At 44.8% G+C, this 26,163-nt stretch overlaps 3 protein-coding genes across 7 annotated transcripts; all 3 read left to right on the forward strand.

The window, feature by feature from the left end:
* The first annotated feature begins 56 nt into the window (after positions 1 to 56).
* Positions 57 to 11,673, forward strand: rbm10 (RNA binding motif protein 10). Of its 5 annotated transcripts, none has more exons than XM_062540639.1 (23): positions 57 to 150; positions 739 to 823; positions 1,085 to 1,646; positions 1,754 to 1,939; positions 2,091 to 2,160; positions 3,699 to 3,772; positions 5,591 to 5,677; positions 5,814 to 5,862; positions 5,975 to 6,133; positions 6,399 to 6,559; positions 6,758 to 6,855; positions 7,178 to 7,265; positions 7,384 to 7,588; positions 7,679 to 7,770; positions 7,898 to 8,009; positions 8,186 to 8,277; positions 8,388 to 8,558; positions 8,791 to 8,973; positions 9,088 to 9,150; positions 9,317 to 9,496; positions 9,762 to 9,827; positions 9,958 to 10,046; positions 10,333 to 11,673. In XM_062540639.1, exons 2-23 carry the CDS (start codon positions 807 to 809, stop codon positions 10,421 to 10,423), a joined length of 2,895 nt encoding a protein of 964 aa, XP_062396623.1. In that variant the 5' UTR covers positions 57 to 150; positions 739 to 806; the 3' UTR covers positions 10,424 to 11,673. The 5 variants fall into 5 exon arrangements, with proteins under 5 accessions (XP_062396623.1, XP_062396620.1, XP_062396621.1 ...); XM_062540636.1 differs by having other exon boundaries at positions 5,802 to 5,862; positions 10,333 to 11,672; XM_062540637.1 differs by having other exon boundaries at positions 5,802 to 5,862; positions 7,907 to 8,009; positions 10,333 to 11,671.
* A 158-nt stretch (positions 11,674 to 11,831) lies between these two features.
* On the forward strand, positions 11,832 to 15,349 carry lrrc23 (leucine rich repeat containing 23). The gene is made up of 8 exons (XM_062540641.1): positions 11,832 to 11,978; positions 12,227 to 12,381; positions 12,481 to 12,590; positions 12,688 to 12,950; positions 13,124 to 13,254; positions 13,833 to 13,969; positions 14,646 to 14,850; positions 15,065 to 15,349. Exons 2-8 carry the CDS (start codon positions 12,262 to 12,264, stop codon positions 15,101 to 15,103), a joined length of 1,005 nt encoding a protein of 334 aa, XP_062396625.1. The 5' UTR covers positions 11,832 to 11,978; positions 12,227 to 12,261; the 3' UTR covers positions 15,104 to 15,349.
* Positions 15,350 to 16,453: 1,104 nt separating this feature from the next.
* tktb (transketolase b) lies at positions 16,454 to 26,103 on the forward strand. Its single transcript, XM_062540643.1, has 14 exons — positions 16,454 to 16,673; positions 18,617 to 18,734; positions 19,078 to 19,191; positions 19,442 to 19,539; positions 20,004 to 20,195; positions 20,584 to 20,711; positions 21,022 to 21,218; positions 21,578 to 21,742; positions 22,865 to 23,021; positions 23,311 to 23,441; positions 23,573 to 23,656; positions 23,872 to 23,968; positions 24,443 to 24,562; positions 24,990 to 26,103. Exons 1-14 carry the CDS (start codon positions 16,570 to 16,572, stop codon positions 25,160 to 25,162), a joined length of 1,878 nt encoding a protein of 625 aa, XP_062396627.1. The 5' UTR covers positions 16,454 to 16,569; the 3' UTR covers positions 25,163 to 26,103.
* The last annotated feature ends 60 nt before the right edge of the window (positions 26,104 to 26,163 follow it).

A 26,163-nucleotide genomic window follows, 5' to 3' on the forward strand; every position in this document is an offset into this window, starting at 1 on the left:
ACATTTTACACCAATGGAATACAACAATGCGTAATGCCCCACCCACACTGTAGTTACCAATATCACGCTGTCTTCAACCTTGATTCTTGGGCCTGGCAACTCGGAGTAGTCAAAATAGTGCAAAGACAAGTGGTCAGAGGAGCCCGAAATGTAAGTACAAATGATATTGCTTTCCATTTTGAACTCTTGTAACAAAGCGGGGAGCTGTTAATGTGTAAAGCAAGCTCTATAACTTGTGAATGCTATTCCGTGTAGAAGCGCTAACGTTGTCGTTAGCCAGGCTAACCGTCGGTGCACAGAGGGCAGAATTTAACATGAAACCAGTCTATCTTACTGGTTAGTTATCTGGTTTTGTCAGGCCAGTCAGCGAACTTGTTTTGCTTGGAGTAAGTGGTTCAATTCTCCAGCCAGCGTCGCTCTGAAATGGTGTTGCCCCGATAACGTTACATGTAACGTTATTTGACAGCAAAGGTTTTGGTGGGGGTTGCTGTATTCGCTAAATTCGTAAAAGCTAGGCTAGTCAAATATCACCCTTGTTACAGCAACCTCAGCATAGCTGTGGTGACGGCCAAGGTGAGACGAAATAAGTAACAGTAACGTTAGTCCTCGGGTCTTGCACCTTTTTGCTGTTCTCAGTTCTGTTTCAGCTCGCTTGAGTCATCTCTAGTTCTTCTCTTATGTTGCGTTTTATTGGAATGGAAAAGGTCTCATTACGTTAACATTTGCTCTTTGCACAAGGCTTGTGAATGCTGCAAGTACAGGGGAATAAACATTCCAGTGTCAAGCGTTGGCCCTCATAGGGTGATATGGAGTACGAAAGGCGGTGAGTTGATAGTTTTTGCATGTCATAAAAAGTTCATTTTACTTTGTGGTTTTTGCATGCCCTGGGCTCCTTACCACAGTGCCTCACTGAGATCAAATGTCTCACTTTTGTTGACTTAGTATTGATTCGATCATTTCAGCGGTTTAACTACTCGATTGAAGCTTGACCCTAGCAGTGGTGAAGACACGAAGGGAAACCTGCAATGTTGCTTGATGACTAACTTGACGCATTACTTTGTTCTTCTGTTTGATGTCACACCAGGGGTGGCCGAGGGGACCGCATTGGTCGCTATGGCAACAGCCTTGCTGAACATGACTTCAGAGACATGGACTACAGAGGGTATGGACAGGACGAGGCTGAGGCAGAGCCTGGTTACAAGGACCGTTCTGAGGACGAGCGGCAGTGTGGCCGTGATGACAGCATCAGTGGATCAGAAGATTTCTCCCCCAATCAGTTCGCTGACGGTCGACCGGGCTTCCAGCACAGGGGGATGCGGGGCACCAACCCAAGCAGATCAGGAAAGACTTTCCCCCGGGGCTCCCACTCCCAAGCCCAGCCCCAGCTCCAATCCCAGCAAGCTCAGCAGCAGAGATTCCGACTGGACGATCGGGACTTTGGGTTTGAGTTGGAGTCCAAGGGGCCCAGAAGGGACCACGCATCCTTCCGAGGACAGAAGAACTTTCCAGAGAATCAGGCCCATCACCCTGTAGATGGCCACGAAATGAAGGGCTGGGCTGCCAGGGCCTTTGCTGGGCAGGAGGAGCGCGGCGCAGCGCGACGAGGGGAGGAAGACCAGCTGTGCAGAGAGCTCGGCCACAGAAAGGTGACCTCGATATGAAGAAGGATCTTTCCCCCCGATATTGTAATTGCATATTAAACCACTGTGACAGTCATGTGCTGAATAGTAATAACATTTCTACTGGCGTTCAGGGCTTCTCTGACACAGGCCAGGGTGGTGACGGCAACAGAGAGGCGGGATTCAGTGCCGGCTCTGATTTGGGCCTGGACGAGGCCGAGCGCAGTGACCAGGACTACAGAGCAGAGCTGGACCAGGCTCAGAAGCCCAGCAACATCATCATGCTGCGCACGCTCCCCCCCAACGCCACAGTCAACGAGGTCAGTGCTCGCACAGCATGGCTTTCCGCCTCGCTGCTTTTGAAAGCATGGCTTTCTGTAACTCCATTATTCCAAGAAATATAGCAGTTTTCGGTGAATTGAGTTTTTGAGTTGAATGCATTGTATAGCACTGATTTCCCCCCTCCCCTAGATCCGCACCTTACTGCAGGAGCAAGGAATTCAACCTCGTGAAGTTCGCCTCATGAGAAATAAGTCCTCAGGTGAGTTGACCGCTGGGTGTGACTCTGGATCCTCCCCTTAGTCCTTGCTCCCTTTCTCTCTGTCTGCGTATATCTCTCTTTCTCGCTTGCCTTGAAGAGGCAGTCTTCCTGTTCTCGAGGTCTCTCACTCTCCTACTTTTACATTGTATTGTCTGGAGAGGCACTTTGATTCATCCCATTGCCATCAACAAGCATCGTAGACCCTAAGAACCTGGTGCATTTGTCTCAACAACCTTATAATTAGGCCCTAGTATCGTTCATTTTCTTTGTCTGATTTGTTTCCCTTCTCATCAGTTAACTATTCTTTCGAACGTGGTCTTGCCCTGTAACACCTAGTTTTGCTTCTTTATTAACTGTAGAATCAGTGTCGTTGATTATATACATTGACATCTACACAAGTCAGACAACGATCACACACACACATTCACTCACTCACAGCACACAGAAAAGCATGGTTTCCTCTCAGCGTTTAGTTGTTTGCTGACGCCCTCCCTTCACGTTGGCTACCTCACTAAACCCCTCCACACTCATCTGGGACACCCAGAGGAAGGCGTCCTCTCAGAGTAAGTATTTCTGCTCCCTCCCTGGCCTCCACTTTTGTTAGTCCCTCTTTTGCCTTTCTGTGAAAGGTCATTATTCACTGAAATGTCTTCCCTGTGCTAAATGTATGTCCTTATTTGTTTGTGTTTGCCATTATAATGGCTTTTTCGTGTCTTGCTCTGCTCTGAGCTTCAGGTCATTATAGTAACAGGCAAGCAATGTCCAGTGTAAGAGAAGTGGGTTTGAGACACTCTTTGCAAATTAACTATAAATGTTTTCTGGCCCAGTCAGTTCTTTGTATGCGAGCTTACACACTCGAAGTAGTCATATTTTAATGCAAGTGTTATGTAACAACACAGGGAGCTTGGATCCTGCTGACACTGAATACAAATTTAGTTCCTCTTCTGGGGCTTGCTCTTCAAAAACAATGGATGTTTTCACTCTTTCATGTCACTCTTTGAATATCGCAGAGCAGCAAGGGAGATGTTTATGTTCAGCTCATTGGATCACTGCTGATTTCAGTGCAAAAAGTCAGCCATTTTGGCAATTTAGCCAACTAAGATAATGACAGAAATGAAAGATATTCTGCTGCAGCAGAAGCATATAAAGTAACACAGGATCCCAACTCCAAGGGCACCAGTGATGTGTGAGCTGGTATGTGGCTGTTTGTCTTTGCAGTCAAAGAGAGGTATCACAAGCCTGTCTGCACAGGGGAAGGAGCTGTCTCCTGACCTCCTCATCTGAACAAATTACTCAGTGTTGATGAGTGGTTAGAAAGCTTTCTGTCTTTCCTTGCTCCCTCTTTCTCTTTCTCTCTCTCTGTCTCTCTCTCTCTCGCTCCTTCTTGCTCCCTCTATGTCTCTGAATCTTTCCGTCTGTCTCTCTCCTTCTTTTTCTCTCTTTCTCTCTCTGTCTCCTGTGAAGGCACTAACCCCTCACTGCATTGTTGTTGTTGTTGTTGTTGTTTTGTCACTGTGGCCCGGCGGCTGTGTCTCCAGGTCAAAGCCGAGGATTCGCCTTCGTCGAGTTTAATCACTTGCAGGAGGCCACCCGATGGATGGAGACCAACCAGGTCACTTTACACTGCACACATACACACACACACAGACATGCACACACACACACACACACACACACTCACTCCTGCACATACACACCTCACACATACACACACAGACACACTGCTCATGTTCTCATCACGAGCACATACGTGTGTGTGTAGACATGCTTGAACACATCACAGGTGCAATGACCTTAAGTGAATGTGCTGCAGTGTGGCTTGTATGTCTGTATTTATATTGACGGCCTTTTTGAACGGTCTCTTTTTCCATCCCCCTCAAATGCAGTGCACCTCTACCACTTTACTGAACAGGAGTAAAGGATCAGGTTTGGTTCTCATCAGGATTAGCAATAAAGGGGTGGATGTGAAGGGTTCTTCTCATTGTTTCCATTGTCAGCGACGGGGTAAAACAGGAATGAGGCAGCTCACTGAATGACACGTACTGTACCTCACACACATGGAGTGGAGCTTATGGAAAGTACCTCACTGCAGTGCAGATGTCATCGACCCCAAACACATCCGCTCCTACTCCTTGCCTGTCTTTATTGGTTTGCTTGATCTTCTTCTTTTTCTTTTGTTGACGTTGTCTTTTTTTTTATATCTCCCTGTTTCCTGCCAATTTGCCCCCAAATCCACCCCTGGCATCCCTCCCATTCCTCCCCACTTTCTCCCCCATCATTGCTTTTTTTGGGAGGAGTGTTTTGCGTACAAAGCCTCCGAATGAGGAGGTACTGAGCGGCATGGTGGTTAGCCAGGGTGCTGAAGCACAGACAGGCACATGGAGAGGACATCTTGTAGACATTTTATTTATAAACCGTGTCTGCCCTAAGCCTGCAGCTGTCACTCATCCCTTCCCTCTAATGTTTTTTTCTGGCCTTTTGAGCACGTCTTTCTGACATCACAAGTGGATCAGGCTGATAGAAATCAAAAGAAGCCTGCTGGCTCAAAATAGACACAGAAGCAAGGGAGAAGGGTGCTGGGTAGATATGGGACTGCAAGGCAGAACTGTCAGCCTCTGTGCCAGTCAACCATGAGAACTGTTTGAAGGTGTCCAATTTGTGAGAAACAAAATGCTATTGCATTTGGCGTGTCTGTCTGGTTCTTATTGCCTTTTCTTAAAATTTTATTTGAGTTTATTCTGGTAGATGCAAAACTGGGTTCTTTTATCAGAAATGCAGAGTGGATTTATTCTTAGGTTCACTTCAGCTTGTTTGCATTTGCACATGCTTGGATGCTACTTCAAAATGTATTGGATGACTTGGGAGGTTCTTTGCTGTCATGTGGGGAAAGGTGCTATGTGGATGGCTAGATGAATGGGTAGGATAAGCATCCATGCATCCATGTTTCCCCTCAAGGGGGGAGGTGGTCAGGGTGTGGGTCGGAGAGAGGGCCGTCCACACACACACGTCCGCTCTCATGCACACAGGCCAGTGTGTCCGTCCCATGCCCTTCAAGCCGAAGGTGACATCTCTTTCTCTCCCTCACTCTCTCTCTCTCTCTCTCTCTCTCTCTCTCACTATTTTTTCTTTCATTTTGCTCTAAAATCTTAAATCCTCTGTCTTTTCCTACCCAATACTCTCTCTATCTCCCTCTCTGTCTCTCTCTCCCCCCATGTCTTTTGAGGTGAGATCTTTCTTTCTTTCTCTTTCCCTCTTTCTCTCCCTCTCTCTCTTTCCTTCTTTCTCTCTCCCCATGACTTTTGAGGTGAGATCTCTCTCTTTCTCCCTCCCTCTCTCTTTCTTTCTCTCTCTCTGTTTGGTATTGTTATGCTGGATCGCGATGCTTATTTTCTGTTTGTTTCTCTCCCATTTCTTTCTCTGTCTCTTCCAGAGAGTGCTCATTATTTTAGGACAGCGGGTGTCCATGCACTATAGCGACCCCAAGCCACGTGCCAACGAGGACTGGCTCTGCAATAAGGTGGGGTACAAGTGGCCCATTTGTTTAAAGTGTCTTTTTGTGCCAAAAATATAATCAGGAGGCTATTTATAGCGACCAATGACTCTTATGGGGCTGTGCTAACATTTCCCATCTCTTTTTGAAGTGTGGAGTGCAGAACTTTAAAAGGCGTGAAAAATGCTTCAAGTGTAGCGTCCCAAAATCAGGTAGGTTAAGTGGCTTACGTAATGTAGCCCTTGCAAGGACATGATCATAAAGGCAGGATGTTGGATGCAACAAAGTGGAACATTGGGCTGACTTTGTCTACATGCTTCACAGAAGCTGAGCTGAAATTGCCTCTGGTGCAGAAGGACTTGCCCCTGGGGCAACTAAAGGACCCTGCCCAAGGTCTGTTGCCCCTGCCCACGCTCTACCAGCCCTCGGCTCCTCTCCTGGCCTTGACCGCAGCGTCACAGGCAGCAGAGCTGGCCAATGACAGTGAGTCCCGCCTCTCTCTCACAGTGTTCCAGAATCTAGGGTCAGGGCCCCCAGTCAGAGCTGCTTAATTCTACATCTCCACAGACAGAATTGGAAAGTAACTGGGCCTTTGGGTATAGCTTTAAGTGTAGATTTGTAATGTGTTCGAGATTTTTATTTTGATTCGCAAGATGTTTACTTTGGAATAAAAGTGGTTAATGGAAGGATTTTTACATGTGTTGGCGTTGACGTTAGCCGAGCCTAATTCATGCATGTCCTACTCCAGCTCTGATCCTGAGGAACCTGGGACCCCACACTACTGTGGAGGCCATCCTGTCAGCGCTGGCACCCTTTGCCACGCTCTCTCCCTCCAACGTGCGCCTCATCAAGGACAAGCAGACCCAAGTCAACCGCGGCTTCGCCTTCCTCCAGCTCACCACCATTGTGGTAAGATGCGAGAACACTGCCCCCCCCTCAACCATGCAGAAAAAAAACTAGTCAGTGTTTCCTGAAATCACACTGAAATCACAGTGATTTCACAGTAATTTGATTGTTATTTTCTCTGTGGTCCTTTTAAAAGCATACTCTCGTGCGCTATTTTAAGACGAGTTCTCATCTCTAATGGGTGTCATTCTGTTCTTGCAGGAGGCCTCACAGCTCCTTCAGATCCTTCAGGCTCTGCAGCCTCCTCTGTCCATTGACGGCAAAGTCATTGCGGTGGAGTTTGCCAAGGGCTCCAAGCGGTAAGGCCTGGATTCAATTCAGCCTGTTCAGACTGAAAATAAATGTGACCAGCAGTGGGTGTATGGGTCATGTTCACATTTCTATTAATACAATTTCTTTCTGAATGTGTCGATACTCCATTTCAGTTACCCTCTGTTTCGCCCCCTTTTCTTCTCTTTTTCTTTTCCTTCTTGCCCTCAATATCTCCCTTTCTTTTGTTCCACCCCTCTCTCTCTCTCTCTCTCTCCCACACTCTCTCTCTCTGTCCTCTCTTCTCTCCTCTTTCCTCTCTCTCCATTGCCCCCTCTCTCTCTCTCCTCTCTCTCCTCTCCTCTCTCTCAGTGATGTGTTTCTTACTGATGGGAGTCGGGTCAGTGCCGCTACAGTGGCCAGCACAGCCATAGCAGCAGCGCAGTGGGCCGTGTCACAGGTACGTCCTGCACCAGAGAGCTCTTTAGAGAGTTCACAATGCATTCTGTGTGTGTAGGCTAGTCTGTACTCCAGGATGTAACCACTGCCTCTCTGTTTCTGTGATTGTTCCTCCTCAGAATGCCCAGCTAGTGTCAGGTGTGGCCCAGGCTGGTGATATTGCAGTGTACCAGCAGGGGGCAGTGTTGTCCATGTTTGGGCAGGAGAGGCAGGATGGAGTAGTGTCTGATGGTTTGGGCCACAAGGGGCTGAGTGCAATAGCAGGCACCAATCTTGCGGTCTCAGGCCTCATGGGAGCCTATGAAGGTGGATTAACTGCTGGAGGTAAACAGTCCTTAAAAGGTTTTTCTGATGTTATGAATTAAGATGTCATTGAATCACACTTAATTTGTGTGTTGTCTCTTGTCCCCTAAGTGGCGACACCTGAAGCAAAAGTTTCTGCGGTCACGATTGCTCCAGCACAAGTCCATCTTATCTCTACGGCAGCATCCGCACAGTCCAATCAGGTACTGAGCCTCCCCTGCACTCTTCAGATTGTAGCCTGTTGAGACGCTCTGTGAGCCAAAGATGTTTAAATTATTGAAAATGTAGATTATGATGGCATACTAATCTCTCCTCTCTTTACTCCGTCATGCCTCAAAGCAGACCCCTACAGCTGCAACGGTTGAGATCATTGGCAAACCCCAGCCTGCCACTCCTAGCCAGCCATCAGTACCGGGAACAGCATCGGAGCTGCCTCAGTACCGTACGTCTCCATTCAGAGAAGCAAAGGGATTAAGGGTGGTTAGTGATGTAGACAAGATTGTAGACAAAACCAGTTTTATGCTGTAACTCTCTCCATGGTTCATTGTTAATGTGTTCTTAGTTAATCTTAATGTGTTTTTGTTGATGGACTAACATGCTGCTTGTGCCTGCCCTTAGCTGTTCCTGATGTCTCCACTTATCAGTATGATGAGAGCTCGGGGTATTACTATGACCCCCTGACTGGCCTTTACTATGATGCTAACTCACAGGTAACTAACCAACCAACAAGGATTTTGTACAGTCTGAATGGCTTACCCCTATACTTATTTCTGGTATCTTTACTTTAAAAAGTACATGGCTTTTTCTTTATTCTTTTCAGTACTACTATAATTCCCATACGCAACAGTACATGTACTGGGATGGGGAGAAAAGGACCTACGTTCCAGCATCATCCCAAACAGACGGTGCTGGTGGCGCTGATTCTGCATCTCTCGATGCCTCTGGCAGCAAGGACAAGAAGGACAAGCCCAAGACAAAAACTGCTCAGCAGGTAGACCTCACATCTCACTAGTATCACACATCTAGGATTGTGCATGCATGTCTTAGGGTCCACAAGGATGCGTATTTGTGGAGGACTGTCAGCTTTAGGGGGTTTTGTATGATATGTAGTGCCACATTTGAACCTTTTATATTGTATCTGTTGTCATATTTCAAGAGGAGCTAAAATAGGCTTTGCCTGTTTTAAATGGCGTCTAATGAGCAGCGTTTGCTGTTTTTGACAGATAGCAAAGGACATGGAGAGGTGGGCCAAGAGCCTGAACAGACAGAAGGAGAATGTGCGCTCGCTGTCCTCATCTGCTTCCACCTCGTCCAACCCCATAGCACGGGGCCCTGGACAGGGCCGGCCCGACGACCGTCGAGAATCCGCCAGTGCAGACGCTGGATACACCATCTTGGAGAAGAAGGCAAGACTCTCTTTCAAAATGACTCCCTCAACACGAGTGTTCATGCTAAGAACTCACTAATGCATGCTTTTAAACGAGTCAGCAAAGGCGTCATTTTTGTTTGTCTTCTCGCAGGGTGCTCTGTCCGAACGACCTCACATTCTCCTAGAGCAGATCAAGCATCCAGAGGAGAGAGAGGTAAATATATTCCTCCTGTGTGTCTGTCTATCCGTATCCATTCTTTCCTTTGTGTCTTCTTCAACTCAACTCCCATGTGTTTAGTCAGCCATAGTGTACGCCTCCTTGTCCACTGGCTCTAGCTGTTAATTCTCCCTTTGCCTGTTGTGCTTGTGCTGGGTCGTAGCGGACGCCTCCTCGTCCTCTGGTGGCTGCCTACAGTGGAGAGACGGACAGTGATGAGGAGGGCACGGAGAAGGAGGAGCGGCTAACCGACTGGTCCAAGCTGGCCTGCCTGCTGTGCAGGAGGCAGTTCCCCAGTAAAGAGGCCCTCATTCGCCACCAGCAGCTCTCTGAGCTGCACAAGGTATGCAGTTGGCTGACGTCCAACTTTCTCCAATGTTTTTGTTGTAAAAAGATCTGTACTGTATGTATCTGTACTGAACTAAACACTTGGGCATGAAGACAAGAGATTATATCTCCTTACTACTGTTCAGTCGAGAAATGAGGCTTCTCTGTTTTAATTACATGTTACATACACCTTGATGCCAAGTCCAAGACAACTGTGGACTGTGTTTGACTACAATGAAATGCTTTACCTGTGATGCTGAAGTGTATTTTTTCCTCCCTAGCAAAACCTGGAGCAGAGGAGGGCCCGGCAGGGCCAGCAAGAGGGCCCGGGGGGAGTGGACAGCGAGGTGAGCTTTTCCAGGAGCATTCCTGATCTTCCCATTTGCCTTCCTTACGTCTCAATCTGATCACTCCCTTAAATCCATGGTTTCCTCGTGAGTTTAAATGATTTTGGATGTGGTGTATTTTTAATGTCAGATGAGGTACAGAGACCGGGCTGCAGAGAGGAGGGATAAGGGGGGCATCCTCGACGAGCCAGAGGCCAAGAAATGGAAGTTCAACCCCATGTAAGAATGTTCTCCACTCCAATTACATAAAACACTATCATTATTACAACTCCATGTGAGTTCTTCATGTTCTGTCAATATCTCCGTATTGGCACTCAGGTTGCTAAAGCTGACAGACATGAAAACATTTTGCTAACATTGATTGGAAAACCTCCCTGGGAAGTGTTGTCGTTATACATTTTATATAACCACTGCCTATGTGTTATGAGTTCTATGTCATGTTCACTTGTCATAAATGGATATGTGCGTTGACCCACACGCCACACCTCTACCCTTCATGTTGCAGTGATGGGCCCTCGGGCATCAGCCTCGGCGCGCGGATGCTGCAGGGTGGAGTGAAGAAAGGCCTCCTGCTGCGGAACATGCCAACAGACTGAGGAGCAGTCCTGCATCCCCACCCCAGCCCAGCCCAGCCCAGCACAGCCTCCTCATCCTCCCTTTTAGTTCACTCAGCACCACGCCTGGTCTGCCCTGGGGCACTCTGCATGGACTACAGTGTTCAACTCTCTTCTTGGCCGTTAACCGTTTGCACCGAACGCACCTTTTGGTCTTCCTCACGGAGCCGCATGTGCTCTTCAACTGAAGCTTTTTTTTTGCCGTCACCTGGCACATGTTCATGATGACCTCACGTTGGTCTGTATGTCAAAAAAAACAACAAAAAAAAACCTGCCTTCAAAACTCACCTTGTACATTACATTCATATTTTAAACTTGAAAAAAGGAAATAGGAAATGTAACTTTTCCATAGGACTGCTCCAAAATGACTTGCCTTTAGCTGAAGTACAGGTTACGGTGTGATTATCCTGTTTCTTGCTATGCACGGAGATTAATGCTCAGACATACACTCCTATGCAAAGACTATGAAGACCGATGGCGCGAAAGAGCATTAGCAGCGTTGTGTTGTGAAGTGTGACTGCTGAAGATGAAGTGTATAAAAGGGAACGTGTGTATGTGTGAGTGTGTATGTGTGTGTGTGATATGTGTGTGAATATATTTTGTCCTTGGTTATACTCACATGGTTTGAGACTTGTTTGTAATTTTAAGTTTGTCATTTAGTCAACCCCATTTACAGAGATGCATTCCTATGTGTCATGGCTAATGCTGTTGAATTATATGTGCCGTTTTGTTTGTATTTGTTTTGCAATTGTAAATTGAAATGCCAATGATGTAATCTTAAGTCTTAAAACATATGCCTGTGTTACCTTTCATCTATTTATAATTTTACTGTTTTTATCAGAAGAGTGCGTTGTGAATGAATGGTTTTACTGGAATTCCGGTGTGAATCAGAGAAGTGGGGGTTTTACGTAATGAACTTTTGCGTAATTTTGTACTGTTCTTAACACAAGCGCAATGAGAATTCCCCTGTGTATTTCCTCTTTGTGTGTTGGGTGTTGGAATTGCACAACAGAATGCATTTGCACAATATATTGTGACCATAGGTATGTATAGGAGAAACCTAATACACAAATGAGTAAATCTGTACATATCTACAGTGAGGGATGATGATGTTGCTGTCACCCTGTTTTTTACACACTGATCTGTTGGATATGGAAACAGCTGGTTAAATAAACAGTCAGTACACTAGCTCCTGCGTTTGATGTAGTCAGCAGATGTTGATACAAAAAACAATTAAAATAAGTTAACCATAACTCTTTGGAACGTGTACTTAATGAATAAGACAATCATGAAAATGTAGTTTTCATTTAATTTAAAGAAGACAAAGATATTGTTGGACTGAACATAGGTCTAGTCACGTGTCAGGAAATGGTACGGTTTCCATGGTAACTAGTCTAAACAATTATCGGGGCAGGAGGGAAGGATTGTTGTCAGCCCTGTATTTTTTTGTTTAGTTGATAAAAATGCCAATGGTCATATCATTCAGTTAGTCACATCGTGATTACCTGTGGACATCTTCATTTATTTAATTTACAAGGTTTGATGACAACGAATGATGGCTTATTCTCATGAGAGTTTGTAATGTTAACGTGGCTTAACATATGTTGCGGTATGCTAATATGATAGCTGCTACCGTTAACATTACCGTGGACATCATGATGAAGTTATCTTAACTTTTTCCACAAATTATGTGCGATAGCTGTGCTTTAAAATACACAAAACGTTACTATTTACATTCTATGTGTTGTTATATTAAGTTGCTGTAACAGTTTTGACATCCAACAGGAAAACATCTAACGGTAACCTGCTAAGGATTCATAATGTCTGACCTAGAAGATGACGAATTAAGAAGACTGGACCCAGATGAGTCGGAAGATGATGGAACTAAAGATTTTGATGAAGATCAAGCGGAGGAAGAAGCCAATTTTCAACAGTATAAGGTTTTCATTAAAAAATAATCCCTTAGTCCTTCATATTCTGAAATCCATCAACAATTCTAGATATTTTATTACTTCTATATCTCCTTTCATTGCATTCAGGTCTCACCTTTGGCAGTGACACAAGACATGATTAAAGAAGGCCTTTCTTTGTTGTGTCGCACAGGGAATGGTTTGTCACATGCCTTTGTTAAGCTTGAAATTGTAGATAGGTGAGTCACATTGCCTTTAAAGAACTGAATCGCAATTAAGCATAAATCAGACGTTTTCAATTTTCAAACACCTACATTCTGTTGGCCCCCTCTCTAGGAACCTGACCGATATCAGTCTCCTTGAGTCCTTTGTGCACCTGCGTTTCATAGACCTGTCCACCAACTACCTGTCGGATCTCAATCCTCTGTCCAAACTCACCCAGCTGCTTTGGCTTAAGGTGGATGGGAACCATGTGCAGGAGTTCAGAGGGCAGAGGCTGGAGCCACTCATCTACCTGCAGTGGTTCAGTATCGCCAAGAACCGCCTCCGAGGAGTAGAGGGGCTCAGTGGGCCTGCTCTAGAGACCCTCAATCTCATTGGTTAGTTTAGTTGTCTTTTTATCCATCTTTTCAAGCTGCAGTTGTAGAACTGCATCATGAAGATTCAATGTTGCCTGTTTTTGTTGTTTGCATTTATTTCAGCATATTAAGAGGTCATTAATACACACAGAATTGTTTGTATCACATATTCTAATTCATTTGAATGGTTGCAGGTAATAGTATTCAGAGGATGCAAGGTCTGCAGTGCAATAAACTGACCAACCTGGTTACACTTGAGCTGAGAGGAAATCGTTTGGAGACCACAGAGGACCTGTATTTGCCCAATCTTCGCCGACTTTACCTGGTACCATAGTGCAATGAATTAGTTTAAATAGCAGTAGCTTTTTAGCACAGTTGGTTTTAAAGCTTTTAAGGTTAAAGGTCAAAAGCTTATATTTCAGTGCATTCTCTGTAAAATTCAATGTAAATAATCCAAAAAGTATATTCAAACATACTTTCAGTTTGTGCTTTGAAAGGAAGAAATCTTGTTCCCTATAATCTCTGGTTTTCACCATACTAATCTCAATCTTTTAAGATTGAACATTAGTCTGGGGAGGCTGCGCTTTGTTTCTACTGCACAAGAGGCGTGATCAATGGGGCATCGTTCAAATGACTCTGTACGCTTGGATAGTCCTTTGACCAATCAGACTAATGATCCAGTGTGTCTTTTGGATAAGTTTCTGATTGGCAGTAAACAGAGGAGATAGATCTGCTGGTTTCCAGCCTGAGCTGCCGGGCGAAATTCAGATTCCCTGGAAGTTCAGGCAGGGTTCATCCAGCCTATATAATCTCTGCATATGCCGTGAAACTCCAGTCTATTCTGATAGATGACTTCTCTGTCCCAGGTTTTTGGGCTGATTTGCACTCTCTCCCTCTCTCCAGGCCCAGAATATCATCAAGCGTCTGGAGGGGCTCCACAAGCTGGAGCGTTTGACCATCCTGCATCTGCGAGACAACCAGCTGGAGACTCTGGATGGAATCAGCCCCAACATGAAGTCTCTGCAGTACCTGAATGTCAGGTGAGAGTCATATTTGCATGTACAATAAATGCACATACTACTGGAGGGGTCTGCAGCACTCAGAGGAGTGAGTTTTATACTAGCTTACAGTAATTTTCCACATATAAGCCGCATTGTGTTTAAGCCGCAGGACAGTGTTTTATGCAAGTTAAAAGAAACAAAACCATATTAACACCATATTAACTGCCCCCCTGTATTAACCTCATAGCTGAAGAAATTTTGCAAAATCAATGTATAAGCCGCGGCTAATAGTCGGGAAATTACGGTATCTCTGAGCTTTATTAGCTCAATCCACCAACATAGCCCTGTGTAATTATTTACCAGGGTGTGCAGGGTTGTTATTATTTTGAAGAGTACTTTTCCATCAGTAGGTGAACTATCTGGTAATCATATCATCCTGTTGTTGTGTTCACAGCATCCTGAATCGCACAAGTTGTTAGAACCAAATAAGTTACACACTGTGTTGTACACAGTGAATGTCCCTAGTTGCACAATCTGTCTGGGGAGATTAAATTAAAAGCTGAGTGTACATTGCCTTCCTTGCCAAGAATGAGAACTGATGCTCAAGTTCAACACTTGATCTTCAGAACGGCTGTTTATGAAATGTTATCATCGTAAGTCATGTCTATTCTCTAATCAAAGGCTCCCTTGTGTGCATGTTCCCTTTTCCTTTAAGGGGTAACCTAATATTTTCCCGGAGTGCCTTGCGTAGTCTAGTGGGTGTGGCAGACACATTACGTGCACTGGTGTTGGCTGAGAACCCCATCATGGACACCGAGGAGTACAGGCTGTTTGTGCTGTCACAGCTCCCTCTACTGGAGAGACTGGATAAGGAACCTGCCTCTGAGGAAGAGAAGGGTGATGCACTGGAGAGACAAAAGGTATGGGAACAGAGAAAAACACTCACACACTTTGTTTGTGGATTGTCTTCAATGGGTTACAACTATTAAAGTCTAATAAACATGTGGCTCATGGTAAGAAGAGGAAATAGTATGCGTTTAGTACTTCTGCATCCAGGTTTGATCTAAGACAGTTCAATGAGTTTGTGAAATACCATCTCATTTGAGCCCTCAACTAAGTGCATCTTTTTGTCAGGAATTTCAAGATGAAGATGGTCAAGAGCCAAAAGAGTAGTATCAACTACAGCATCCAACCTACTCTACACTGTCTACAGTGCATCCTTGACCCCTTCCCATATAGACAAGGATGTTAGTGCGGGCCGTGATTCTGTAAGCATAACTACATGTGTTTGTAAAATGCTTGAACTGTGGTATGTTGTAAGCGTACATAACCTTGACAGATTTTTATGTACAGATTTATGTAGGCTCTGTACATTGTTGCTTGTACAGATCTACAAACTGTTCTTTAATAAAAGTATTTTCTGACATATTCAGGGTTAATTGGATGTGTGAATTGTAATTATGGTTATGGTTGTAGACACTTGTCCAAAGTAACTCACAGGATATTAACTACTCACTTTCATACTTCCTGTAAGTAAGTTGTGAACTCTAATTTTTACAATAATGAGTAAAAAAATAAGAGTGCTGAAAAGACAAGTTCATTCATTGATGATGTGTCGCTGAAACAAGGTTGTACAGTAATCCTGGACAGGCCTAACCAGTTTTTGCCATTTCATGCTCTTGGCCTTTTCCCAGCTCCTTTGGCAGTTGGAAGGAATGCATTCTTTAGGGCTATGCAAAAATAGCATTATTCATGAAACTGTACTACTACACATAAACATAGCACTAATACAGTTCTGTCATCAAATACAAAGTTCAATGCATTTAAATAGAGAATAGAGGTAATCAAATAAGCCTATCCTAAATGGAATGGCCAGCAGTATGCATTGTCATTGTCATTGACAATGGGTGTGGCACCTGCATGGGCTTTTGAACCAACCGGTTGGATCAACCTCATTACAAATATAATTTAATACTAAAAAATAATACTAAGAAAACCGGGATAGGCCTAAGGTGTTACCTCATGTGTCACAACCAGAATTACCATGTAAGTATGAGAGAGCAAAATTTGCTACTTCCTTGTTGGGAATGGTCTACTTTCTCACTGTCTAATTTAAAGGTACAGCGCAACAGTTTGCAGATCTCAGCTCTTTCCCTTAAAGTAGATTGCAGATTAGACTATATCGTTAATCAGAATCAGAACAGATTGTGTTTAATATGGCTGTAGTAGATTCTTAAAAAAATATGTCATGCAAAAATAAAATGAAAGTCTGGGCCTGGGTTTGCAAACATCGCCAGTCCGTTGTTACCGAAGTATGTAAATGTGGATTATATTACATTTCTCACTGTTAGTATTTCAACATAATTTTACTTAAATAAATCCATTCATTGCAGTGGGCCATATCCATAGGCCATATCCAACGACATCTTACCATCCGCATATCCTCCAATGAATTGGCCAAGTGGGTTGGGCTAAACTTGAATTTCCCTTCAAATCGGCCATGCGTAAGAACGTACTGTCCCTTCGTCATATCTTGTCGGAGGACGTGCGTGTCTGACAGGCCTTAGCAATAAGACCTAAAACAGCTTTACAACTTTCAGTGAGAAGTCACGGGATACGTTATTCAATAAAACATCAAAATGAGCTACCATAAACCAGACGAGAAAACCCTGCAGGGCCTGAAAGACATCGCCAATAAACTGAGAATTAATTCAATCAAGGCAACATGCGCATCAAACTCTGGGTGAGTACCATCAAACAAATGTTCAGTAGCAGCTAGCTTTCGACCGATTATCACGACGAAAAAGGGCCGTTTAATTGATTTGAGATTGTACAACTCGACTGTATCGGGAAAAAAAACCCAGCGTGCTTGCCATTGCAAGATATCACCTGCGCCGATTGTAAAACTAAGATAGTTCTCTGCCACACGTGCAGAATAACATGACCTAACGTTAATGTGTGCACATTATCTGTAAGCGTAGGTTAGTTATTGTGCATTCGGTCAAATAACCAGTTTTTGTAGTTCAAATGTTGGCCACATAAATTAGAGCTAGTGTAATATTAATGCATTGTCGCATTTCATAATCGATACCGAATATTATTGCGGCGATAAACTTACAGCGTTTAAACAACTAGACTGCGTCGTATTTGTGGCAACTTGTTAATAGGGTTGCATTACAAATATGCCAGTAACTTCAAATCACTATACGACTCGATTCAATTAAGTCGCCGTTTGGGTAAATGTTGGCGATGGCTGCTTCTGAGACTTTCTCCATGATCATGTCACATGGGAGTTCAGTGGTCTCGTGGTCGCTTTCACGCTTGATATTTTAAAGTTGCAGCGTTCGTTCCTAGTTAATTTATATCCTTCGCCCATGTGATCGTAAACTAGTGCAAATTCATGGGCGCAGATGTTTACTCTAGTCTCAGCCACTCCAGTCAACGTTGTCTACTCCGAAGGTTTGCTTGAATACTGCATTGCTACAGACTGATTTCTCAAGTTCCTTATTTGCCGCTCGAAACCAAACCATTCCTTCCTCAATGCTTTCTGTCATACAGGTGTGTTTTACGGTCTGTTGTAAAGACATACGCATGAGCAGTAGCTTTGTAGATGGTACTACCTCCCCAAGTTCAGTACTCCGCAGGTGAAATAATCAGCTCACTTCCTTGTACTTGGTAGACAATCTTGATGAGAGGAACAAAAGAACGAATCCGAAAATGTGGTAAACCTGTTTTCTGGACACTTCCTTCTGACACACGTCGATTGGTTCATTCATTTCTCAAGTTCAGGGTCATCTCCTGTCACTGCCAGTGTCTTCTACCCTTCTTGTCATTCTGGAAGTATACTTCCTTGTCTTCATTCTCTTTGTTTTGTATTACAGCCCATTTATGTGTGACACAAGGATCAAGGGGGTAAATGTATGAAGCACAATGGAAGCTGTCTTCTGTCAGTTGTGTTAAATTACAGAAATAACAGAAAATGCACGTGTTATGAATACAATCCGTTTGGACCTGAATTAACAGTTAACACCTTGACACTGAAGTGCATGTTGCTCCTAAAGTTGCCAAATTTCATTACCATTCAGTCATGGGTAAGGGCCCAACTAATGGTTGAAAGACTTTGTACATATGGTCTCACTGGCTAGGGTTGTGATATTTAATCTGTGTGCTTTGTTAGTTTGTAACTGAATGCAGTGTGTGATCTAAGCAGCATGCTCTGTTGATCTGTTGTTGATATTACTAAATGAGATCTGTGGCAGCCATGTCGTCACACAGACACCCTTGCTTCAGACTCAGTGCTGCTCTGTGTGCTGTTGAGGGTTCTCTGAATGCCAAACTTGTGAAAGATATGTTTGAAACGAGGATGAGTAATATAATATGATAACACGTTAGTTAGCGCCAGGAATTTAACATTTCTCCAGTGCATATTTAAAAAATGATGATAGTGCATGGTACTGCTGCATAGTCCAAGGGCTTTTTTTGCCCCCTGTCTTGTGTATCTGTTCCATGGGATCTCCACTATATATGGGCAGATATTTGTTCAGATTTCCGAGTCTGCATTGCGACAGTTCAGAGGGATTTGACTTGTGGTACAGTTGCCTAAAACTGCTAATATGCAACAATGTTGCAACTGACATTGATTTAATCGTTTGTGTGTGTGTGTGTGTGTGTGTTGCTCCCCTGCAGACATCCCACCTCTTGCTGCAGTGCAGCAGAGCTTATGTCGGTGCTGTTTTTCAACACCATGCGCTACAAGGCCGATGACCCACGCAATGCTTGTAATGACCGCTTCGTCATGTCCAAGGTGAGCGGCTTCCACCATAATCAGTCAACACTTGTCCAGTTCCATGAAGAATGCACCTCTAGATTGAGACAATCAGTGCATTTGAGCAAGTTGAGAAACATCCATTGTTCAACCCAAGTATTGTAATGGAATGTACAGTGTTTGAATAAGATGAACTGTGTTTCACAAATATTCACACGTGTATATTTGACCTCTAGTACTGATAAATGTATTGTCCTGAATGAGTGAGCACCGTAAATGTGGCTATGCATGACTGTTGCTGATGTGGTAATGAAATTTGATGTTGATCTGTGAACATACATGCACATGTGTTGAACCTTTGTTTGCTGCTGTTGCTCTCCAGGGCCATGCTGCTCCCATTCTTTACGCCGCCTGGGCAGAAGCTGGTTTCGTCAAGGAGTCCGAGCTCCTGAACCTCCGCAAAGTGGACTGTTTGCTGGAGGGCCACCCTACCCCTGTGAGTACAATGCCGATCGGCATCCCCTCTAATCTGTTGAGGTGCAGCCAGCAGAATACTTGGTGGCTTGGACAGAATGATGTGGGGCTGGGGTGGAGGCAGGGTTGGGGCGGGCTCACATGAGTACTCCCTGAAGGCCTTACTTTTTTATCGCTAGAGCTTAAGACCTATTAGTGTGGTACTTTGGCCTGCTGCTTTTAGGTCTTGATGGTGGTGGTGTTACAAATTCTGTTTTGGTCTTTCCCATCAGAAACTGGAGTTTGTTGATGTGGCCACTGGATCACTGGGACAGGGTCTCGGAGCTGCCTGTGGAATGGCCTACACCGGCAAACATTTCGACAAGTCGAGGTATTACAGGCTGAGTGTGAGGCGATGAACAGATCTATGAACCTCTTAATCTTAAACAGGCTCAGTCCATATGGTACTATTCTAGGGTCACTTGAAACAGACTTTGAGCTGATGGCCACAGCTATTTTAAGCTGTATGATTAAGGGTTTGTACAGTAACTGTAATTAACTGGAGCTAACGGGTTGTGGTTCTCATTTAATAAACTATACTATAATCATATCAAGACACATTCCCATTGTAACCGGTTCCTTAGTTCAGCGTTATTGTCTGTACTAGGTCTTTATTGTTCACATTCTCAAGATACTACCATTCTTTTATAGATGAAAAAATATAATATTTCAGTGTCCCCTGTGAGCCTAATGTGATTTGATAATCAGTTTGTTTAAATGCCAATTTAAACGAACCTCTAAACATTAAATAAAGTGGTGCCTGACCCTCACCCATTCTCCTCTGTGATTGGCTAGCTACCGTGTGTACTGCATGATGGGAGACGGCGAGTGCTCAGAGGGGTCAGTGTGGGAGGCCATGGCCTTCGCCTCCTACTACAAGCTGGACAACCTGGTGGCCATCCTGGACGTGAACCGGCTGGGCCAGAGCGAGGCCGCGCCCCTGCAGCACGATATGGACACGTACAGGAAGCGCTGTGAGGCTTTCGGGTAAGTGTGCTCCACTCTGTCTCTAGGCTCGTTCGGCCTCACGCTGCGCTGCACTGATCTGGCTGAACTTTAAACGCGATGTGTGTTTGGTCCAAAAGTCCAAAAGTCCAGCATGCATGAAGTTGGATGAGCCTTCTATCTCTGTCTCCCTCCCACCACCCTGTGTCTGCTGGCACTTTTCTGTCTGACTGTCTTTATTTCCATGTCTTCTCTTGTCTACTCCATCTACTCATTCCTTTCCCCTCTCCCCTCTCGTGTTCTTTGGCTGGTAACTGTATCCCTCTGTTAACATATCAGCCTGTGTAATCATGACTGTGCACTCTGTCTTGTTTTGCTAATGAAGGTGTTTTTTTATCCCCCCCCCCCTTCACGCGGTGTCTGTCCTTAGCTGGAACACGTATGTGGTGGAGGGTCACGACGTGGAGGAGCTGTGCAAGGCGTTTTGGCAGGCTGAGCAGGTCAAAGGGAAGCCCACCGCCATCGTGGCCAAAACGTTCAAGGGCAAAGGACTCAAAGGTGGGTTCCAAAGGGCCCTGTTGACCTGCTGCTGAATAAGCAGGGAGGTTAATGCAGTACTGAATGCTGCTTCACTAGGCCTGGTTTGAGTCCTATTGTCTGGCCTCATTCCTGAGCGCTGCCTACTGTGCCTACAGTATTGTTTACCGCACTCCTCCTTAATTACATTATTGTGGGCCTGTAGCCATGTTGGTGCTTATTATGGTCTCTAGGGTAATCATGTAGCTGCATGCAGACCATCCGTAGAGCTGGCCCATCGGTTTGGTTTTCTGACCCTTTCTGAATAAAACCTGATCTCTTTGTGATGCAGGCATTGAGGATCTGGACAACTGGCATGGGAAGCCCATTCCCAAGGACCGTGTGGACGCCCTGCTGAATGACCTGAAGAGTCAGATCCAGTCTCCCAACAAGGTCCTCACCCCAGAGATGCCCCAGGAGGACGCCAAGCCTGTGGACTACTCGCCCATCCGTCTCCCCACTCCCCCTGCATACAAAAAAGGCGATAAGGTGACCTGGTGTTCTCTTCTTTAAAATGTGCTTTTTTTCCTGATGTCTTACATACACTTATATTGTAGTTGTATTGAAATACCTCACGTGTCCATTCATTTGTCTGTTAATGATCACCTCTTAATAGTTTGATGTACCCATGGTTATGCTAAATGTTGTTATATTGTAAGGATATGCCATATTGTATTTTTGATTGTCATTTGTTTGCATCATTGAAATTTGAGTCATTTAATGGGGGAGAAACCTATTATTGAGAAATATGTTTTTTTGGTTAGCCTTAACTTGGCCAACTTGTAAATGCTTGAGATGCTGCCCTACTCAGCTCTATTGTGGTCTTACAATTCCAATCTCCTGTACAGATTGCGACCAGAAAGGCCTATGGTGTGGCCTTGGCCAAGTTGGGACAGAACAGCCAAAGGGTAGTGGCCCTTGATGGGGACACCAAGAACTCCACATTCTCCGAAACCTTCAAGAAGGCTCACCCTGACCGCTACATCGAGTGCTTCATTGCGGAGCAGAATATGGTAAGGAAGCATGCTGATTCTTTTGACCAAGGATTCACCCAATGAGGGAAACTTTGTTTCTTATTATGTACCTGTTCACAGTGTTCTCTGCATGCACCAATGTGTTTGTGTGCTGTACTGCATGTTCCTGTGTTGTATAGTCACTTGTTCAAGTACCCCTGCCACTATCCTTGTTGTAGCATTGCATTCCATTCCATTTGGCTGACTCTTTTTAACCAAAACGACTCAACATGGTGAACAATTATGGAAGAGTACAATAAGCACAAGTGAATGCATCATTGAGGGCTGTGAGTGTAGCTATTGGCCCCATTTTGCAACATTTCTGACTGAAAAGAGGACTTTGGATAGAGGTTGAGTCTGAATTGCATCACCATGCTGATTAAATGAATAAAGCGATTGCAATGGCAGTGTTTGCCATGGGTGGAGTATGCCGCTATTTATGTGTGTAGTTCTCCAAATGAGTCTGACCTTTCTCAGTTGAAGTTATAATAGTCCCTAAAGCTGCCCCTAAAGTGTCTCTCTTAACCCACTGACATAAGAGTGTAATCCTGCCTCTCACTTATTCACCCACTCACCTGAGGCCATCGCTCAACCCCAGCTACACTCGCAGGGCCAGCTAGTGCTGCGGGGTATATACAATGAAGCGAGAAGAATGTCGAAAGCCGAAAGCCAAAAGTGTGTTCAAATTTGACAAGCCGTGGCGAACATTCCTGTTGGATTTTTTTTTTTTTTTTTTTTTTTTTTTTAAATGTTGAAAACTGAACAAAAGGCAAGACAATTGTCTCTGCTGCTGAACTTGCCATCTTATTTGGTAGTCTACTTCTCTCTGCTCTCCTCCTCCCAGCTTGTTGACATTAGCACACTTTGCGCTGCTGTTGTCTAGAGACTAGCCGTGATAACGGATTCTAGTGGTTTCAGAGGCATCTGCAGGAATGTCTGCAGTCATTCAGCCTCTTGTCAGCCCTTGGGCTGTGATTAACTGATCAGATAGACACTAAACTCTCTTCAGAAGAATATCCACTATTGGACTGGAATGTGAAACGATGCAGTTTCATCCCTGGAGTTAAGATGTTTCAGGAGATTAGGTTGCTTATTAACTGGGAAAAACGGCTTTGTCTCCAGGTCAGCGTTGCCATTGGCTGTGCCACCCGTGACCGAACCGTAGCCTTCGCCAGCACATTTGCCGCCTTCTTCTCCCGAGCCTATGACCAGATCCGCATGGCCGCTATCTCCCAGTCCAATGTCAACCTGTCAGGTTCCCACTGTGGAGTCTCCATTGGTAAGCAGCAGCTTCATGTCAGTCTTGCTAACCACTAACTGGCAGTTCTACAGTCACTGTATGCGTGTTAAGCCTACCTTAAACTGACAAGATTTGGGAAAGATTCTTGAAAGACTGTAGTCTTTTAACTAATGCTCCTCATTCAAGCTTTACTCAAAAGACTACAGTCTTTCAAGAATCTTTCCCAAATCTTGTCAGTGTAAGGTAGGCTTTAGTTAAACCATTCGTTTAGACTTCTGATGGGGTTTTAGCAGGTGTATCCTGTCTGATGTCTGTATGTTTACCGCAGGTGAGGATGGTCCATCTCAGATGGCCTTGGAGGACCTGGCTATGTTCCGAGCTATCCCAACATGCACTGTGTTCTACCCCAGCGACGGCGTGTCCACTGAGAGGGCAGTGGAGCTCTGTGCCAACACCAAGGTCCGTCTCCCCGATAACACTTTTCCCATCTCTTCTGTTTTGAATGTATCAGTACACGGTCAAGGTCTTTGGCCTCATGAGTTACAGTATGACAGTGTGGATGCTTACGTTTCTTCTGGTTCTTTCCCCAGGGAATCTGCTTCATTCGCACAAGTCGTCCTGAGACCGCAGTGCTCTACTCTCCCGATGAGAAGTTCGAGATTGGACATGCAAAGGTGAGGCGCCTGAAAAGATCTTTTTGCCATTTCCTTGAGTTTTCAAATACTTCTGTTCATTCAACTGTCAGTCATCAAATAGGACTAATGTTGATCACCCAGGTGATAAGTGGGTGTCTAGATAGTTTTGGTATGTGACATTCTATTGTGTAGATTCTATTGTTTGTTGTTTCCTGTATGTTGACTGTGGTGCATTGCCTCTTGTTGACCCCTAGGTGGTGCGCCAGTCTGACAGCGACAGGGTGACTGTGATTGGTGCAGGAGTGACTCTGCATGAAGCCCTCACTGCTGCAGACCAGCTGGCTGGTGAAGGTTAGTACTCCCCCCTGCTGGACAAAAGTGGAAACACACAGTATTTACATAGGGCCATTCAATCTGTTCCTCAAGGGTTCAAAACTAATGCAGATACCTTGAAATGAGAAATTAATTTGACTTCAGCATAATGTACAGATGCAGATTTTTGTTTTCTGTGTCACTGGAAATGCCTTAGGAGCTAACCTGTTTGGTTATGCAGTTGAAAGTGTCTAGCCTATCGGCTAGTCTACTGTTGCAAATACCATGAACTCCTCTCCCTCGAAGTGATCACGTCCATTTAAGACTTTGGCCCACCTTAGGAGAGTTGTTTCTAAGACTTATTTTAAGGTTTTTCTACTTCATGAAGTGGTAAAGAAATGCCCTCAGTCCTCAAAGGCTGATAATTAAACCTGTTGCATTTCTGTGTGTATTTCATTTTTTGTATATTCATTAATTAATTCATTCCATTCATTCGTTCATGTATTTCTTTAGGAGTGAACATTCGTGTGATCGACCCGTTCACCATCAAACCTTTGGATGCCGGCACCATCGTGTCCAGTGCCCGGGCCACCGGAGGAAGGATCATCACAGTGGAGGATCATTACAAAGAGGGTGAGTCGACACCCAACATCCTAGCTTATTACCATGTCTGTCTAGTTTGATGGAAGGTAGCAGTTTTAGTGTTCTCCCCAGTTTGATCGAATACAATTGGTATATGCTAGTTGTCTGAATAGTTGTTGCGTAAGATCATGATTTGAGTTTATATTTGGCACAGGAAGTGGTGCTTCATGAAGGGTTTAGTGTTGAGCCATTTAGAGAACAAGGGTTTGGCTGTTTCGCCAGTTTTCTACCACATTTTGCAGCAGTTCTTGGTGTTCCTCTGTGTCATCTTGCACCTGTGCTTCTTAGATAAACATTAGAGAGGGGAGGGGGAGGGGGGGGCGCCATCTTCCTCCACTTGTCTAGCCTGTGTGTCTGGAGCGCATGTGGTTTTCTGTGCTGACGGCCGCCGTGCCATCTGTGCCCTCTCGTCCCGCAGGTGGTCTGGGCGAGGCCGTGCTGGCAGCCGTGGCTGAGGAGCCGGGCATCGTGGTGCAGTGCCTGGCCGTGAGCCGCGTCGCCCAGAGCGCCAAACCGCAGGAGCTGCTGGACATGTTTGGCATCAGCGCCAAGGGCATCGTCGCTGCCGTCAGGAGTACCTTTGCCAACTAAGGGGCATCTTGATTGACACATCGCTTGGCTATCTGCCCACCCCACCCTACCAGTTTTCCCCTTACTGCCCATAAACTAACATCCAGAACCAAGCTCAGAAACACTCAAGCTACAGTTATAACAGCGGGGCAAACCACCACTTGTTATATTTAGGAAATGTTGTGTTGAAGTTGTATCTAATCATGTTTTTGGTTGTCGAGCATTCCTCTAAAGTCTTTGTACAGCTGGTAGACTCTGTCTAGATTAATTCTTATTGGTCACCTTGCTTTTTTATTATTATTTGAAAACTCACAAAATACTGTAGGCATTTTGCTACCTCGTCAGCAATTGGTTGCAGTCATTCCAGTTAAAGGTTGCTGTAAGAAACATGTCTCTTCTGATTCTACATCACCCTGTCTGTCCAAGTGCAGATGCCTTTGCACCAGTTAACATTTCATGACGAAGGTTTAACATCTTGCCTGTCTGCTAGACTAATATATAAGCTCTTTGTATATTGACAGATGTAACTGTTGATGATGGTGAGTCATTCATGTTGGATCCAGCATGTCATTCCACTTTTGCTTGTTTCCCCTGTTTCGATGTCATTCCCCATTATTTGCATTGTGTTCTCTTGGATATGAGGTCTCTCCGTGTGTTTAGTATTTGGCCTCCAACAGCAAGTGCATATCAGAGCCTAACACTTTGTTTCATTCCTTGACGGTGCTTATGGCGCAGATTCTGTGAACGGCCTCCTGTCGGCGCATTTCCCTGTGTGATAGCAAGGCGATGGATATAGTAGTGGCGTAGCTTCTTTGGCCAAATGTGACTTAACATTCTGGAAGTGGCTTTGTGTGTTACTAAAGGGTGTAGTCCTTCATCACTTGTGTTGGAAAAAAAAATAATAGTTTGCGCTGCCTTTGACAATGCTGTAATAAACTGACTTGGTTTAGATCAAAATGTCATCCTGTGTATGTCCGTCTCTGATGTCAGCATGAGTCTCTGTTTATGAGATGAATTATCAC

This window comes from Sardina pilchardus, chromosome 7 (genome assembly GCF_963854185.1).
Source record: "Sardina pilchardus chromosome 7, fSarPil1.1, whole genome shotgun sequence".
NCBI classification, from domain to species: Eukaryota; Metazoa; Chordata; class Actinopteri; order Clupeiformes; family Clupeidae; genus Sardina; species Sardina pilchardus.